This window comes from Dendrobates tinctorius, unplaced genomic scaffold (assembly GCF_039654945.1).
Source record: "Dendrobates tinctorius isolate UK_male_01 unplaced genomic scaffold, ASM3965494v1 ptg000090l, whole genome shotgun sequence".
In the NCBI taxonomy this organism is placed as follows: Eukaryota; Metazoa; Chordata; class Amphibia; order Anura; family Dendrobatidae; genus Dendrobates; species Dendrobates tinctorius.
This window is the reverse complement of record NW_027361758.1, coordinates 2,750,627-2,764,841: the sequence shown is the minus strand read 5'-3', so window position 1 is coordinate 2,764,841 and position 14,215 is coordinate 2,750,627. Positions and strand designations below refer to the sequence as shown.

General features: G+C 44.5%; 1 protein-coding gene across 2 annotated transcripts in view; it reads right to left on the bottom strand.

The window, feature by feature from the left end:
- SETD1B (SET domain containing 1B, histone lysine methyltransferase) overlaps positions 1-14,215 on the bottom strand; it is a 68,505-nt gene that overhangs the window by 18,419 nt on the left and 35,871 nt on the right. For both annotated transcript variants that reach the window (XM_073585992.1, XM_073585993.1), the window contains 3 exons: positions 11,350-11,416; positions 9,792-10,253; positions 6,854-8,367 (listed from right to left, as the gene is read on the bottom strand). In XM_073585992.1, the coding sequence (XP_073442093.1) occupies positions 6,854-8,367; positions 9,792-10,253; positions 11,350-11,416 (2,043 nt within the window). The remainder of the gene's footprint in view (positions 1-6,853; positions 8,368-9,791; positions 10,254-11,349; positions 11,417-14,215) is intronic.

Genomic DNA, 14,215 nt, shown 5'->3' with positions numbered 1-14,215 from the left:
AACTCTACCTTTCTTTAATCTGTTCTTGAAAGGAACCAAACAGCAGGATTTACATCTAAAAGGTATTAGGACTGGGTTTTTTTATTACACTTCTAATACCATTTCAAATGATCCATGTATGATCTCTATTCGCTGCTGCAGTGGGTTTAAAAACCAAGTTTAAAGTGGTATTCACATCTCCAAGATCCAATCCCAATATGTAGTAGGTGTAATAATAATATTAGCAAATACCTCCAGTTAGAAATGTAGTATAGTATTTCTGATTTGCTTTCCTAATATGCACGCATTGAGGGATCTTAGGTATCCATGGTTACTTCCACTGATAAAGTGACAGCTAGCTGCTAGTGGTCGTAACCATGGATACCTAAGGTCCTGCAATGCCTGCACATGAAGAAAGACATGGCAAATAAAAAAACAAACAAAACTATACTACACATCTAATTGGAGGCATTTGCTAATATTATTATTGCACCTACTACATATTGGGATAGATTCTATAAAAAATGGTTCTCTTCACTAAGGTAGATAGGTCCATATCTTCTGTGTTTACAGTTTCTGAATTTTGCCCTTATTTGATACTGGATGAGGAGGTGACTTGATATCGGAATACAAGGGTTGGTTGCTTTTAGTTGTAGTTTTTTTTCCGCAATATTGCTATACGATGCCTTTGTCAGTTGTTTAGGTATAGAAGCATTCTTCTCTTCCCTTTTTAAAGGGGACCTGGATTTCACAGGACTGGTAATATTAGGGAAGTCCTCAAGAGATACTGAAAACATGATGTGTTGGGGGCCATGAAGACTGGAGTTTGGGAGATCCTCTCTTTCTAGGGATTGGTCACTACTTTATAAGTCCCTTTCATGTGAACTGCCATAGAAAAGCTCTTTTGTAAATACCTTGCTTTAGGACATTTTATAACTTTCCCAAATTATTATGAAAACACGTACATGACATCCTGCACTGAACTATTGTACCCAATTTATAATATATTTTAGGAGTCGGAGTCTGTCCATTTTATACCAACTCCAACTCCACCGCACAGGTCACATGGTTTGTCAAGAGTATGCACAACTTTTCTGTTAGGCCACAGAGGATGCAACACCATTAACCCTTAGTGACTGCCGAGATGCTTTAAAATGGCGGCCGCCAAGAGTACTTAATCCCTCATCGCTGTTTTAAAACGGCGATTGGGAAGAAGGCTGTAGCGCCACCCAGAGCCAGAAAATCTCTGGGGTCTCCGCTATCGGGGGTAGCCGAGAACATGATCAGGGCTGGATTTTACTGTGCCCTATCACGTGATTGCCGTTATTCACAAAAGAAAAAAGTGTGCCCGCTGTTTCAATGATTTCTCTCTCTTCTGACATGCTATACATGTCAGAGGAGAGAGAAATGATGCTCCCCGAGACTCCCCCAGTACCTCCTCCATCCCCAGGCCAGCATCATCTTCCTGGAAAAAAAAAAAAAAAGTCAGGCCCATATGCCTGCCGAAATCTGCCGGCTGGTACCCAGCAACAACAGGAGCTATTTCCTATTGGTTCCTTATGATCACTGTGATAGACCTGCTATTAAAGAGAATGAATATTCACTGCTCCTCACACCCATGGGAGTGATCTCCCAGCTGTTGCAGGAAGACGGGGGCTGTGGCTAACAGTGTGCCTGCTATTAAAGAGGATGAATATTATCTGCTCTCCAATCCTATAGTCCCGGGCGTGGGGATCAGTGAATATTCTGGCAGATAGCCTCGGAATGTGGGAGTGCATGGCAGTGACGTCATGCGCTGTTACACGCTGAAAATCAGCTGCTGGCATCAGAACAGGATGCAGCGCTTTGAGGGAGCTGAGGAAAGGTAAGTAGAATTGTTTATTTACGTGTGCAGCATGATGGGGACCATGTATACCAGGATGGGGATGAGGGGACCATGTATACTAGCCATCTCCACCTTTCTCGACCACTTCACCTCCTGGCTACTCCATTTCCTTTCTGCTGACATCCCCACCATCATCATGGGCGACTTCAACATCCCCATTGACACTTTCACCCCGGCTGCCTCTAAACTTCTATCACTCACGGCTTCCCTCGGGCTCACTCAATGGTCCTCTGCGGCCACTCACAAAGATGGTCACACGCTGGACCTTATCTTCACCCGACTCTGTTCCATCACTAATCTCAATAACTCACCCCTCCCCCTGTCTGACCACAACCTGACATTCTCCTCCCTCTGCTACTGCGCAACCCCGGCTCCATAAACTCGCTCACCCTCGCAGGAATCTCAAACACCTCAATTTACAATCACTCTCTGAATCCCTTCTCCCTCTTACATACAGTCATATGTTAAAGTTTGGGCACCCCTATTAATGTTAACCTTTTTTCTTTATAACAATTTTGGTTTTTGCAACAGCTATTTCAGTTTCATATATCTAATAACTGATGGATAACTGATGTGCAGATTGCACATTTTCTGTTAGTACAATAAACCTCATTTGAATCCAGAAATATAACTGAGTCCATCAGTTATTAGATATATGAAACTGAAATAGCTGTTGCAAAAACCAAAATTGTTATAAAGAAAAAAGGTTAACATTAATAGGGGTGCCCAAACTTTAACATATGACTGTAGCTTCCCTTCATGACACAGATGCTGCTGCCACCTTTTATAACACCACAATAACAGCAACGATTGATTCAGCTGCCCCCCTCACGCAGAGCAAAACTCGAACAATCAACAGGCAGCCCTGGCTCACCAGCCTGACCAAAGAACTGAGACGGGTTTCCAGGGCCTACTGAGCACTTCAATGCATACAAGCAATCCCTTGCCAGATTTAAGTCCACACTCTCTGCCGCAAAACAAACTTACTTCGCATCTCTCATATCCTCCCTGTCTCACAACCCTAAACAGCTCTTCAACACTTTCAATTCTCTACTCCACTCCACAGCACCTCCTCCCCCTCCTCTCATTTCTGCCGAAGACTTTGCCTCCTTCTTTAAGCAGAAGATCAACACGATCAGACAAAACTTTGGCCCGCAGCCCCCAATGCCCCTCTTAGCTGCCCAGCCTTGTTCTGCAAAAGCCAGCTTCTCCACCATGACAGAAGATCAGCTCTCCACCCTTCTGTCAAGATCACACCTCACCACTTGTGCCCTCGACCCACTCCCGTCTCACCTTATCCCTAACTTGGCCACAGTCCTCATCCCATCTCTAACACACCTTTTCAACCTTTCACTTACAAATGGTGTCTTTCCCTCATCCTTCAAACATGCCTCAATCACACCCATCCTCAAAAAGCCATCCTTTGACCAATCCTCTGTGTCTAACTATCGCCCAATATCTCTTGTCCCTTATGCCTCAAAACTACTGGAACAGCATGTATATCTTGAACTGTCCTCCCACCTCTCCTCCTGTTCCCTCTTTGACCAGTTACAATCTGGCTTCCGACCACATCACTCAACTGAAACTGCCCTAACTAAAGTCACTAACGACTTACTAATCGCCAAGAGCAAGCGACACTACTCTGTCCTCCTTCTTCTGGACCTGTCCTCTGCCTTCGACACCGTAGCCATTCCCTCCTGCTACAGACTCTCTCATCTCTTGCCATCACAGATCTGGCCCTATCCTGGATCTCATCATACCTCACAGACCGAACATTTAGTGTCTCCCTCTCACACACCACCTCCTCACCTCGCCCCGTCTGTCGGTGTTCCCGGCTCTGTCCTAGGACCCCTACTATTCTCCATCTATACCTTCGGCTTGGGACAGCTCATAGAATCCCACGGTTTGCAGTATCACCTCTATGCCGATGACACACAGATCTACCTATCTGGACCCGACCTCGCCTCCTTACTGACTGAAATCCCACAATGTCTGTCTGCTATCTCAGCCTTCTTCTCTGCTCGCTTTCTCAAACTGAACATGGACAAAACAGAACTCATCATCTTTCCCCCATCTCTACCCCTCCACCAGACCTATCCATCAATGTCAACGGCTGCTCTCTTTCCCCAGTCCCGTACGCTCGGTGCCTTGGGGTGATCCTCGACTCTGCACTCTCTTTCAAACCACATATGCAAGCCCTCGCCTCCTCCTGCCACCTCAAACTCAAAAATATTTCCCGGATCCGCTCATTCCTCAACCATGAAACCACAAAAACACTAGTGCATGCTCTTATCTCCCGCCTCGACTACTGCAACCTCCTACTCTCTGGCCTCCCCTCTAGCACTCTGGCTCCGCTCCAGTCCATCCTACACTCTGCTACCCGACTAATCCACCTGTCTCCCCGCTATTCCCCAGCCTCCCCCATATGCTAGGCCCTTCACTGGCTTCCTATCGCCCAGAGGCTCCAATTCAAAACCCTAACCATGACATACAAAGCCATCCACAACCTGTCTCCTCCATACATCTGTGACATGGTCTCTAAATATCTATCGGCACGCAACCTTCGATCATCTCAAGATCTCCTTCTCTACTCCCCCCTTATCTCTTCTTCCCACAATCGCGTACAAGACTTCTCCCTTGCTTCCCCCATACTCTGGAACTCCCTGCCGCAACACAACAGACTCTCACCATCAACGGAAACCTTCAAGAAGAACCTGTAGACCCACCTGTTCCGAGAAGCCTACAGCCTGCAATGATCCTCGGTCTACTGAACCACAGCATGACCTGCTCTACCCTCTCCTACTGTATCCTCACCCATCCCTGTAGACTGTGAGCCCTCGTGGGCAGGGTCCCCTCTCCTTATGTACTTGTGTGTCCCATGTCTTACACATGTTTACTATACTTGTCTATATTTCCCCTTTTCACATGTAAAGCGCCATGGAATAAATGGCGCTATATAAATGCATAATAATAATACTATACCAGGATGGGGATGAGGGGACCATGTATACCAGGATGGGGATGAGGGGGACCATGTATACCGGTATGGGGATGAGGGGGAGGACCATGTATACCAGGATGGGGATGAGGGGGAGGACCATGTATACCAGGATGGGGATGAGGGGGAGGACCATGTATACCAGGATGGGGATGAGGGGGAGGACCATGTATACCAGGATGGGGATGAGGGGGAGGACCATGTATACTAGAATGGGGATGAGGGGGAGGATCATGTATACTAGAATGGGGATGAGCGGAACATGTATACTAGAATGGGGATGAGGGGACCATGTATACCAGAATGGGGCCATATATACAAGGATAGGGGACATATATACACTTTAGGATGGGGTAGTGGCATACTTACATATATATATATATGTACCAGGATGGGGGATTTTAGTACAGAATTGGGGGACATTACCCTGATAACAGTATCAGCAGATGATACCAACCCCCCCCCCCCCATAACAGTGCATCAACCACCACATTTTTTGCTGCAATTCTTTTCTCTCTATTTTCCTCGTCTAAAACCTAGGTGTGTCTTAGTCCAAAAAATTTGGTATACACCATACAGTATTCTCTCTATCATGTATCAGTGAGTTGCCTGCAGCAATATCCTGGACATGCTGAGGCAGTGTGTGATGCTTGTGCAAATGTAGCTTGTAATCCAGCATAAGAGATGATGAAAAATGTAATCAGAAGGGAGCAAAGGATCTTGAAGAAGTGATGGCTGTGACAGTAGAGCATATCCCAGGGGGCATGAAGTGAAGCAAAAAAGTACAAAACATCACACACATGGATCTCTGGGGGCATTATCCTTAGGTATTTAAGGAAAATGAGTTTGGACAACCTTTTTAAGGATAATTGTTTCATCTTGCAAATTTAACATGTAGTTTGCTTTCTATGGGTATTTTTAAGGGCCATTGCTGATCCTTTAAAGAAATAAAATTAGTTTCCAAAGTTGTTGAACTGGAAGTTTACAGCACTAGGTGTACCCTTGTATACAGCACATGGGAGGAGTACAAACGTGGAGTCTTTATTTGGCAAAGGAGAAGTCACTCAAGTTGGATGACCAATATCATGCATCTTTACACACCTTTCTAACACCATATCTTGTTTGATTTACTCATACCACTCATCATGTACATTTTGGCGTCACATGTAAGCAACACCCCTCTCCATCTAAGCCACATCCTACACAAAATGTTACATCCAATCTACAAGTGAGATGCAAACATTGTTTTAAAGACGTAAAAAATTAGTTGAAAATTAAAGGTTGCAATCACAATAAGAAATCTGCCTTTTTTTGAAATTTTACTAATGATGCCTCACCTGACAGATGACATCTGGGCCTCACAATATGTAATGGAAGTGCATACCAAAATTTAAAACCTTTCTTAATTGTATTTTTGTCTTATAAATTGTGTAAAATGTTTCTATTAGTAGAAAATGAGTTAATGTTGCTACCCTAACCAAAGCTTGCTGCAGTCTGATAAAAAGTTCTGCAGCTCAAGGTCAGTACTTTAAAGGGCACCTGTCACCCTCCCGAGCGGTTTTAACTAAAAGAGCCACCTTCAGCAGCACTAAGGCTGGTTCAGGGGGAGACTCCATACCTATGGGACTGAATACAGGTATGAGGACCTATTTATAAAAGTTAATATTTCGGCATTACAGGTTGTCAGAAACGGAAGAGCCACCTTCACAGAATGCAGCCTTAGTGTTGCTGATGGTGGCTCTTTCAGTTAAAAACGCCCGGGGGGGGGGGTTTTACGGGTTCCCTTAAGAAAAAAAAACCTTCCTAGCTGCACCATACCGACAACAGGGGCTGCCTGACTATTTGAGGCACCCTGGTTAAGGGGATACAACAACCTGAGTTTATTTTGGAGGATAATAAGCTCTTTCTTGAGGATGTATCTTGCAAGTCAGTATAGTTAAAATAGAAAGAAAAACAAAGGCAGTAGGACGCACATTTCTAAAAAGGATATGAGGATGATAGACCCATAGGGTGTCATTGAGCCAATCCATGCCATTATCTTGTTGTAGAAGCCGATCATAGGTAACACACATGTACTTGACATCTTCTTCATCAATCCCCCTATTCCATATATCATACAAGATGCTCATCTCCTCAAACTCTGAACGGGGCTTGAAGAGAGACCGATGAGGAGAAAATTCAGGAGAAACCGAAATTTCCTCATATTTCTTTTTGGACCTCCAATTTCGTGTTTTTTTGAGTTTAGTAATATCATCCTCCTCTTTTATGTCCTTTCTCCACTGGTTCTCCAACTCCTTCAAGGGGACTTTCTGGCTTATGGCTTCATAGTTGGGGATATGACATTTTTCCTCATTCCGGAAGTCTAAAGGAAGTGCTGCGGGATCTTTAATGCCACATAACTCACTAGCTTGATCAATGATTACAGTTGTCTCCATAGAAACATCTACCAATCCACCCATAGGGAGAGCTTCTGAACTCTTCTCAGTGTTATCGTCTGTAGGTAAGGTGGAAGGAGGAATTCTTTTGGGCCTTCCAGGTTTCCTCCTACTAGTAGGAGGAAGAGTAGGTGAAGGTGCGGATTCTTCCATGGTAGGCAGCTGTCCTTTTTGAAGTTCTGACTCACACTCTTCACTTAATAACTTATCAGTAAAATAGGCAGGAATTTCAGATGGTTCCAGATCATCACCCGTTAACCTGATGTCTTTTTGGTGATCCCCTCTGGGAGAGCTTGCAAATGGGATGGGAGAAGGAACATTATTCATGATTAAGGAAGTACTGGTAGATTCTTTCAATGATTTTTCATCTGGTTCATCAACTGAGGGTTTCTTACTTGATGGATGACATGGGAAGGTAGCATTAGATTCAGGGAAGGTTGGAGTGAAGTTAAAGTCTCTTCCTGGAGTCCTTGGAATACCACTGTTTATTATACCAGGTGATTGGGAAAGGTAGGAGAATGGGCTTCCAGGAATGTGAGGAGAAGAGAGAACTAAACTACTGCCAGTGAGTGGAGCATCACTGCCAGGTGTGGCCGGGACAGTATCAGTACTCTGAGACTTCTCAAGATGAGACGATTTGGCAGAGAATTCTCTGCCCGGTGTCCTTGGAAGTTCTTCCTCAGATAGCAATTTTGTGACTGCCAAGTGGCAAAGGTTCTTCTCATGATGTACTGGTAGGTCCTCTTCTTTATTGTGAGTGTGAGTCAAAGGAAGGGCAGTAAGAGCTACTTTTGGGACACATGGAGGATGAACCTCTGAATCAGAATGAGCAGCTGCATCTTGCCCAGGCGTCCGAGGGCAGAGTACTTCATCCTCTGCAATAAAAGGTGCCAATTTTGCATGCAGTTGTGGAGTCTCAGAAGAAATTTCTTCTGGCTTTACAAGGATGCTTGCTTCTCCAAAAGCTCCAGTAGGTGTTAGAGGTCGTATTACGTTCTCCTGGGCCTCTATAATTGGGCTTTCCAAAACAGGCTCCAAGTGCAGCTCCACGTACACTTCAGATGGGTCTTCTGCATTGAAAAGAATAATTTGTCATGAGAATATCGTTATGGATAATTTATCACAATACTGTGTAATAGTTTTATAACCGATTTTACAGGGAAGTAAAACAATAGTGAACTGACACAAACTAGTTGCACAAGTGAGAGTTATAGGCCAGAAGTCTAAGAAGTGGGAAATAATATTGAATGTTTACATTTGCTTTTTCCACATTTATGTATTTAATGTGAAGACTTAGGCCTCTTTCACACATCCGTTTTTTGTCATCCGGCACGATGCGGCGAAATTTTTAATAACCGGATCCGGTTTTGTCCCATAAGCTTTCATGGGCGCCGCATCGTGCCGGATGGTTATGCGTCGTGTCCGGTTGTTGCCGGACACGGCATAAATTAGCCGTCCGGCATCTGCAAAAAATCGTTCCCTGCAACGTTTTTTGTCAGCGCCGGACCGGCTTTTTCCACAGCGCATGCCCGGACTCTGTGAATGTTAACCCCACAAGTGCCCGGCGAGAGAGAGAGAGATCTCTCTCTGTCACCCGGACACTTGTGAGAGATCTCTCTCGCCGGGCACTTGTGGGGTTAACACTCACAGTGTCTGGGTGAGAGAGAGAGATCTCTCTGTGGGGTTAACCCCACAAGTGCCCGGCAAGAGAGAGAGATTCTCTTGCCTGGACACTAAGTGTTAACCCCCCCATGTCTCTCTCCACCCCCCTCCCCTCTCCTCCCCTCACCTCCCTTTCAGCAGCTGTCTCATTGGCTGCCTCTGTCCACCTCGTCCTGCGGCTCCTTTAATAATTTCCGAGCCGTATCGTCTCGCCGCACACACATCCGGTGTCACGGCTGCAGGCCGGATCCGGCGGCCCGGCTTTTCGCCGCACGCCGCCGGACCCCACACACCGGATGTGTGAAAGTAGCCTTAGACTGTGGCTTGGTTACTCAATATAACCAGGTGATTTTAATATCAATAACCTAACTACTATGTTCTGCAAGCTGTGTCCCATACAAGAGAATGTAAGAACTTGCAGTATCATTCAGGGCCAGTATACACTGTACAGAGCTGTGCCACTTCTGGTCCACCACACTCTGTTTAACCACCCGACTGATGTGGAGAGTGAGGAGTTGAACCCTTCGGATAGGTCATTTTAATGTGTAAAAAATATATAATTTATGGAAAATTATAAATTTACAGCATCATTTAGTTGAATTATTTGTGAAGCTTACATAATATGACTGATAAATCAGCAAATAGCTTCCCCCCCCCCACTTCAATTTACATTTCTGTAAACTTCGTGTACGGATAACAATGCCCAGTCTCCTGATCCAGACTTACCTGCTCATAGGCATTTATGGGGTTGTTAAGATACCTGAAGTCATTCAGGTCTGTAAACACTGTAAAATACAGCCGTCTGAACCTTACTTAAGGTCTCGCGTGTTACCTTGATTAGATGGTGAAGGAGCATTTTCCATATCCTTGCCTTCATCCACTTCTACCATCCTGTCAGGCAGTTCTGTGCTGGGGGTGTCTGGTTCTAACATATCTTTGGAATAAACTACTGGGATATCCAAACCACTGGTATTCATAGTTGTAGTTTCCTCCAAAGCTGAAACTGCAGGATATTCCACGGCATCACCATCATCCATTAACTCTTCTACCACAGAAGTTTTGGTTGGAGTACTCTGCCCAGAAAAACCTTTGAAAACATCATCTTCACCGTCTATATCCTCATCCAGTTCTATATCGATATCCTCTTCCTCAAAATCTGACTCATCATCTTCGTCCTCCTCCTCTTCATCATCATCATCATCAGACTCAGAACTAGACTCAAACTCTGAAGACTCTTCACTTTCATCAGAGGAATCCACTTCAGCTTTAGAGGAGGCCACACTGGTTACATCATCTACATAAAAGACAGAAAAGTCAATTTGGTTGGAAAGCTTTAAACATGACCCCAGGAATCTGTGGTATAGATTAAATCTTGCATACAGACAGTCCATTTTTAGATTTATTCCACAGCTCTTCAATAAAAGCTCACAAAGTTATGCTTCGTTTTTGACATGCAACCATATTTCTAGTTTTAAATGTATTTTGCAATTTTTTTTTTCTATTTTTCTATTTAGCTTTCGGTTCTGGGCACCAAATCACAGAATGGAAGCCATTGAGTAAGAGAAAGTGCAAAGAAGAGCCACAAAACTGATTAGAGGCATGGAAGATCTTAGCTATAAGGAAAGATTATTTAATCTTGAGAAAAGACAACTAAGGAGAACATGATGACTAATGAGCCATACAAAAAATATGGTCAAAAGCTGTTTAAGATAACCTCCCTTAAAAGACACAAGGATAAACCCCTTAATCGGAGAAAGCAAAACAACAAAAACAACGTTTCTTGACCAAGATGTCGAACAGCCTACTATTGGAGCAGCCCATTTTCCTTTCCCATCCCTCGACTGAACTTTATGGATAAGTGTCTTTCTCAACTGTATGAACTATGCAGCTAGATATAAGAACCATCATTCAGGTAGGGTTACTTTTGGGTTTACATGCCTTTGGCATAAACTAAAAGTTTTACATGCAAGACGAGGCAATATCTGCTTTAGTTATGCAGGAAATCGAATACTGGTACTTGTAGGTTTATTCCCCCCACTATTCAATTCTTGGTCTTATTTATATGTGACTACATTTAATATAGATGTATTGTATAACTTTTGGGCTCTGTGTACCCTGCGCATCTGCGTATTAAAGCCCTATACAACCTACAAGATCATCATTATACAGATCTATACCTGAACACAAAAACGAGCAGAAAAGACACAGATTATGCCTTCTCTGCTTGCCCTCCAGCCCCCTCTTAAACAGCAAAACCTCATGTAGTCATCACAATCACAAAGAATCTGGATCCTGGACACACACCAAAGATGGATCATAATGCAAAATATGGGCAATAAGAAGACAAAAAGCATATTGGTATTAAAAGAGACACAATTACAATGTTTTACCTTCATCTGAGTCTTGTTCTTCCTTCTCACTTGTTTCTACATCATCCTCCTCAGCTTCAACATAATGCTAAAAAACAGACAAGAATGCAAGAAAGTACATGTCAAATATTCAATTTTTATTAATACCGAAAAAACCTTGAGCTATACCAAGAACCTGATTATATAAAAGTGTTTTCCCAACTTAGACCTTTAAATCAAACTTTGTTATTTTTTTTTAAATGACGTTAAAAGCTCTCCAGAAAAATGACATCACAACTATACAATACGAAATTGTGGTGCTCCAATCAGTATTTCATAAAGGCATTTTTAGCTGTTATTAGAAATCAAGTCTCAATCAGCTTTGTACATTAACATCATCTCATTCTTCTTTGCTCTGTTGGGTTGTCTAAATGTTGAGGTCTTTCAGAAATAAATGTATGCTAAAATGTGTGTTAAAATAGATGTTGCCAGGCTGAATGTCTTTGATCACCTCAAAAAACAAAAAACCTGGTGTGCTGACCCCAGCTGCCAAATTATCCTCAACCAGTTCCTACAATCCATCTCTTCTGACCCAGCAGTCTGGACTATAAATTTAGAACCATCCCTAGGGGTGCACGCATGTGGGGGTGCACGCATCACAGAAGCAAAGCATCACGAAGATAAGGAGTCGTGATACAGCAGTTATTACATGGCAGTTAGTCAGGGCAGGAGTCAGGTAACCCACACTCTGCTCTCCCTTTTATCCATGTGCTTTATTCCTATCCTCCTATGTTCTCTTGCAATCCACTTTCACCGACCAATCCCCCCTCCATCACGACTCTCATACATCAGCTCCTCTCTCTTTCCTTCTCCCATGTACAGCTCCCATGCACTTCTCACCTTCTTGAAAAACCTCAGCCCATCTTGCCCAAACACACTGCACAAACAATCTTCATACAATTCCAAAAACTACTTGCTCTTTATCTTCCTGCTCCTACTAAGTTCAGGGGACATCTCCCCCAACCCCGGTCCACCATCCCCCAACCTCAACCCCTACCCTACCTCACATCGAAACCTTAATAATCTTACTAATATTATTTGCACTCCATCTCCTTCTTTTAACTGTGTCCTTTGGAATCCACGGTCTGTATGCAACAAGCTTCCTTTCCTACACAATTACTTTCTGAAAAACTCTCTGAATCTGTTGGCCTTCATGGAAACCTGGATTCAGGATTCTGACACTGTCTCTCCTGCTGCCATTTCCCTTGGTGGCTTACAATTCTCCCATTCCCCGAGACCGACAAACAGACCTGGTGGTGGAGACGGCATACTCCTGTCCCCACAATGCACTTTCCAGGTCATCCCCCCAGTTCCATCACTCTCATTCCCTTCTTTTGAAGTCCACACCATCAGGCTCTTTCGTCCCCTCTCCCTCAGAGTAGCGGTCATATACCGGCCCCCAGGCTCACCCACCCACTTCCTGGACCATTTCTCTGCCTGGCTGCCACACTTCATGTCTTCAGAACTACCAACCCTTATCCTGGGAGACTTCAACATCCCCATTAACAGCCCCACTTCCACATCTACATCCCAGCTTCTATCACTAACCACTTCTCTAGGCCTCTCTCAGCTCTCAACCTCTGAAATACACAAAGACGGTAACACCCTGGACCTGGTTTTCGCCCGGCTCTGCTCAATCTCCTACTTAGATAACTCACCGCTTCCCCTCTCTGACCACAACATTCTCTCCTTTACACTCACAAATTCTCGCTCACTCCAGCACCCTCCTACCTACCAGTCAGAAATCTACAAGCCATTAACCCTCATACACTTTCAGACTCCCTACACTCATCATTGTCCCCAATCTCTTCTTTGTCCTGTCCTGATCTAGCTGTACATCACTTCAATGACACTCTTAGAAGCACCCTTGACCAAGTAGCTCCCCTCACCCTCAGAACCTCCAAACAGAGTGAAACAGCCCTGGCTCACATCACAAACCTGATTTCTCCAGCGATGCTCTAGGTGTGCTGAACGCTTATGGAGGAAAACATGCACACCAGAAGACTTCATACACTTCAAATTTATGTTAAGGACATATAACTCTGCCCTTCACCTCGCCAAACAGATCTACTTCACCACCCTGATCTCCTCACTATCCAACAACCCCAAGAAACTTTTTGACACCTTTCACTCCCTCCTCAGTCCAAAAGCACAGGCCCCTATCACAGACATTTGTGCTGATGACCTGGCCTCCCACTTTATAGAGAAAATAGACAATATCCGCCAGGAAATCAGCTCCCAATCACCAAGTTCAGTGACTCCCATCCCTCCCTGCATTTCCCCTGGCTCACTCTCCACATTCGATCCCATCACAGAAGAAGTAGTCTCCAGGCTCCTCTCCTCTTCTCGTCCGACTACATGCACAACCGACCCCATTCCCTCACATCTCCTCCAGTCTCTCTCTCCAGTCGTCACAGCTCATCTAACTACAATCTTTAATCTCTCCCTCTCCTCTGGCATTTTCCCCTCCTCCTTCAAACACTATCATTACTCCATTACTAAAGAAACCCACCCTCGACCCATCCTGCACAATCAACTACAGACCAGTCTCCAATCTCCCCTTCATCTCTAAACTCTTGGAGCGCCTGATATGCGCCTGATATACTCCCGCCTTACCCGTTACCTCTCCACTCACTCCCTCCTAGACCCTTCACAGTCCGGTTTCCGCCCCTTACATTCGACAGAAACTGCACTCAAAGTGACCAATGACCTTCTGACAGCAAAACGTAACGGTGACCACTCTCTGCTCATTCTTCTCGACCTTTCTGCAGCTTTCGACACTGTTGACCACCCTCTCCTACTCTCTAGGCTCCAGTCACTAGGCATTAAGGACACTGCTCTCTCCTGG